This window comes from Psittacula echo, assembly GCF_963264785.1.
Source record: "Psittacula echo genome assembly, chromosome: 6".
Classification (NCBI taxonomy): domain Eukaryota; kingdom Metazoa; phylum Chordata; class Aves; order Psittaciformes; family Psittacidae; genus Psittacula; species Psittacula echo.
Genome location: NC_137743.1, coordinates 67,556,346 through 67,560,713, shown reverse-complemented (window position 1 = coordinate 67,560,713; position 4,368 = coordinate 67,556,346). Strand labels below are relative to the sequence as shown.

The window sequence follows — 4,368 nt, the reverse complement described above, 5'->3', positions numbered from 1 at the left end:
CGCAACCCCGGCAGCGCCCGGCGGGGAGGGAAGAGGAGGGCGGGAGGGCAGCCGTGCCCCGCCGGTGGTTTACCTCTGCCCGAGCACGTCTTCTCACCCGCTCCCCTCCCCGCATCCTGCAGCCGGCGGGACCTTGCAGGGATGCTTGAGGCCGGAAGAATTCCGGAGCGGCTCTATCTAGGGGAGGGTGCTGCGGGCAGCGAGGTGCCTCTCCTGGGAGGCTGCCCGCGGAACGGCCTGCGGGGTCCTGCTCCCGGTCCTGCCGCCCCGGGCAGAGGAGACGCCGGCGCTGCCTGGCCGCTTTTGTGAGGCGGAGGTGGGACGCGGTTATTAGTATTCAAGGCAGATGTAATTTTCTTTAACGCAACGTCTTTATTGCAGTTGGTGGCCGACAGCAGAATCCGTTTCCCGATGTTATTTGCATTCCCGGTTTTATGGAGGATTAAAATATTTGTGTTCCTCCAATCTGTACCTCGCAGATCAAATTAACTTTTTTTTTCCTTCCCCTCTCTTCATGTATTTTTTTTAATAACACAATTATCTCATTTAACAATTTGCCTTTAAAAAAATACTGTGGCTGTTAGGTTGGTGGTCAGGAGACAAAGGGAGTGAAAATAATTTTCATTTCAATAATTGCCTTCTGGTCAATTTAACTGTGCCTTATTTTGAAAGAGCCTGTCTAAATGAGATTCCTGTCCCAAATGTGTTCCCAGGCCTTAGCCCGGCCTTTAATTATTCCCGAGGTTTTTTTCTTCAGAATAAGACGCTGCACTGAGTAATCACAAAGAAGTCAGAGAGCATCCTTGAACCTTTTCAATAGCAGAGCCACTGATATTCAAATAACATGCAAGGACCATTTGACTGCATGGGGACATAAGCATTTCCAATTCACTATTTGCATAGATCAACTGTCTTTGAAAAGGAAAGGAGCAGTTGTCTTCCATAACATTAAAAAGCCTAGTTATCAAATCAAGTGCTTAGTTTGGGGCTTTTAAAACGTTTACATTTTATCTCAGGTTGCCCTTTACCGTTTGACATGCAAATTTGGTGCAGTTAATTTGGACAATTAAAAGGATCTTCAAGGGAGCTTTGTCACCGAGAATATTCGGAGTTTTCCCCGTGGACCAGCTGAGATAAAGTTGGCCAGAACAAATGATGTCTAGGAGATTAATTAGATATTTGATAAGACATGAATCCCTAATAAGGGAATACAAGGCACAGGGGGCTGCTGTGTGCTCTAAGTCAAAATTAATAACATTTAACAAGATTTTCATTTAGGCATGAAATGTCTTTTCCGGAGTATTGACTCTGGCGATTTATTCCCTCGAGACCACCTCCCAGCCCCGACAGCCTTGTGGCGCTGAAGGCTTTTTCTAAATTAAATAAATAGCTCCCCAGCACAGTTCGGGTTTCAGGGCCGGTTTTGCTAAAGGCGCTGAGGGCTCGGCCTGGGTCCGGCTGGCGGAGAGCAGCTCTCTTTAAATTCGTTTAAAAACCCACAAACAAACCAAACCCCAACGAAAAACCAAAACTGAGGCGGTTTGAAAAGAGACACGGAGAGGGCTGGCTCGGTTTGGGGGCCAGCTCTGTTCACTCTCGGTTCTCAGCACCCGCCGGTTGTTAATCCCGGTCACTAGAAGGGGGACAGGGAGGGAGGGGTGCGAAGGAGTCCCCCTAAAAACCAGACCCCGGCGAGGGCTGGGCAGGAGGAGGGGGCACAAAGAACAACAAAACCCGTGAGTCTATGGTTCAGAGTCCTTTAATAATACCAAAATGAAAATATGTCAAGATTTTTTTTTCCATACAGATAAACGCATTTAAATTTCTTTAAGAGACCTTAACTTACTTGTGTTTGAGTGAAATGTTAACTCAACATTTTAAATATCTTTTACATATATACTGACTTCCACAAAGTGCATCAGAAATTTAAAATAATAATTAAAAAAAAGGAACCAAAACCCCCAAAACCTCCCTGAATTTCAGGAATTCACCAATAATTAAGAAAAGAAAAAAAAAAAGAAAACCCCCCAACCCCTTTCAGATCAACATTTACAAGAAAAATAAGCGAACACGATCTGGGTTTCTTTTTTTTTTTTTTTTTTCTTCTTTTTTTGAACCCTATTTATACAGATGTTTATGCGATACAGAGGAACCGTCTCGGATTTGCAGTTTGATTTCTCACCTTAAGCCTCTCTCAGGATGCTTTCCTTCCAACAGAAAGAGAAAAGGAAAACGGAAGAAAGTGTCACTTGGAACCTATTGGCCGGGCGGGACGGGGGTGAAGGGCCGCCCCTCTCCTGCCCCGCCGTCCGCTCCGCCGCGGACCCGGGCACCGTCTGCGGCGAGGAGGGGCTCGCGTCCCTTTGGCCGGCGCGGGGCAGAGTCCGGGCGGCTGCCCGGGGGCTCCAGAACGGGACCGGGGCCAGGGCCGGGTGGCGCTGCCCTAGGAGTCGCCGGGCCCCGCGGTAGGTTCCTTGCCCGGTACGCGGGCGGCGGCGCCCACTCCGTCGTGCAGGATGAGGTCGGGGGACTCGGAGCGTGGCGTTTCCAGGTTGCTGGCGTCCGTGTCGCTGTCGCTGCCCTTTTTGCCCCCGCCGCCCCCGTTGTGCGTTTTGATGTGCTTGCTGAGGTGGTCGCTGCGCATGAAGCGCTTGTTGCAGACGGGGCAGGCGAAGCGCTTCTCGCCAGTGTGAGTCCGCAGGTGCCGCTGCAGCTCGTCGGAGCGGGTGAAGCGCTTCCCGCAGAAGAGCCAGTTGCAGACGAAGGGCCGCTCGCCAGTGTGCCAGCGCAGGTGTGCCTTCAGGTGCGAGGTCTTGCCGTAGACCTTCCCGCAGCCGGGGATGTGGCAGCTGTGCAGCCCCTTCCGCCGCAGGCTGGCCCCGGCTGGCCCCAGCCGCTCGGCCTCCTGGCAGTTGGGGCAGTCGCAGGTGGCGCGGCCCGAGTAACGGCGGGCGGAGCGGGCAGAGCCACCCCCGGCGGCAGCAGCGGCGGCGCCCGAAATCATAGCGCTGGCCGCCGCCACCGCTGCGCTGGAGTCCGTGTAGGAGGGCAGCACGGGCTTGAAGCCCTCCTGGGTGAGCAGGTGCTGGCTGGTGGAGAGTAGGTGCGAGGCGGCCGTGGAGCCCAGGCCGGTGGAGCTGAAGGCGGAGTGGGTGAGGGAGCTGAAGTCGGGGTTGTAGGTGCCCAGCTGGGAGTGCAGCGAGGCCTGGGGGGCGCCCGAGTGCAGCGAGCTCTGCAACCCCCCCGCCGGGTTCTGCACCTCCAGCCAGGAGCCCGGGTTGGTGTGCACGTCCCACCAGGAGGAGGCTGCCCCGTTGGCCACCTCGCCCGCCGACAGCGTGGAATGGAAGCCCGACTTGTACCAGGACTCGTAGGGGTGCGCCATGCCCACCCGCGGGTAGAGGCTCTCGGCCGCCGAGCTGTGCACTTTGGAGATGAAGGCCGACTGCCCGCCGGGCTCCTGCGGGGACACGCCCGCCGCCGCCGCCGAGTTGGAGAAGAGGCCGCCGTAGTCGCTGCTGAAGGCCGACGAGGTGGGCGAGGTGGAGGCCAGGCAGAAGGCGCTGTTGGCGGTGCCCGAGCCGCTGGCCAGTCCGCTGGAGCCTCTGCTCGTGGCCACAGTGAAGCCCGAGAGGCTGGAGCCCAGGTTGCAGCTGGATGTGGAGCGTTTCCAGGGGTGGAAGCCTCCTTTGGCGAAGGCGCTGGACTCGGGCAGGGTAGTCAGGGGGCTCGTGTTGCCGATCTTGTTGCAGGTGGCGGCCAGCATGGCCAGGGGAGTTGTTCCAAATCTCGGCTCCTCCTGAGGAAGAGACAAAGCCGGCCCGTCAGCCTCACCCCTGCCGCCCCGCCGGGCTCCCACACGAACGCGGGCAGAACCCCGCCGCGACGAGGGGCACCGCGAAAAAGTTTTGGAGGCAGGCTCCGGCCCTGCCCCGCTCCACACAACTCGTTTTCCGCCGGGGACCGGTTTCGGCGCCCGAGGGATTTACATCGGAAGCGGATCCCGACGGGGACGGGCTACACGCGTGTCAAGAAAGGGCGGCTGGGGAACGGGCGCCCCGCTCAGCACCGGGCTGCTGCAGCCCACCACCGATAAACCGAAAACCCCTTGGGAGCAGAATGTGGCGTCTCCTTGGGCCCCTGTACACGGGCGGCGGAAAACCGAGACGGCAGGAAGGCGGGCAGGGCGCGGAGCCCTGCGACCGGCGCTGATCGCGAAGCCGAGCTAGCGGGGAAAATCTTTGGATATTTAGCGTGGCGCTTTGGGTCAAAAAAAAAAAAAAAAAAAAAAAAAAGAAAATCAAAGAAAAAGAAAACAAGGAAGAAAATAATAAACGAAAGGAGGGCGCAAGCAGCCCGGTTTTTCTC

The 4,368-nt window shown here is 56.3% G+C and overlaps 1 protein-coding gene across 1 annotated transcript; it reads right to left on the bottom strand.

The window, feature by feature from the left end:
• Positions 1-2,081: 2,081 nt before the first annotated feature.
• SP9 (Sp9 transcription factor) lies at positions 2,082-3,982 on the bottom strand (the record flags this gene model as incomplete). The annotated part of the gene is made up of 1 exon (XM_080622038.1): positions 2,082-3,982. A coding segment is annotated over one exon (1,539 nt), but the record flags the coding sequence as incomplete, so codon positions are not given.
• Between the last annotated feature and the right edge of the window lie 386 nt (positions 3,983-4,368).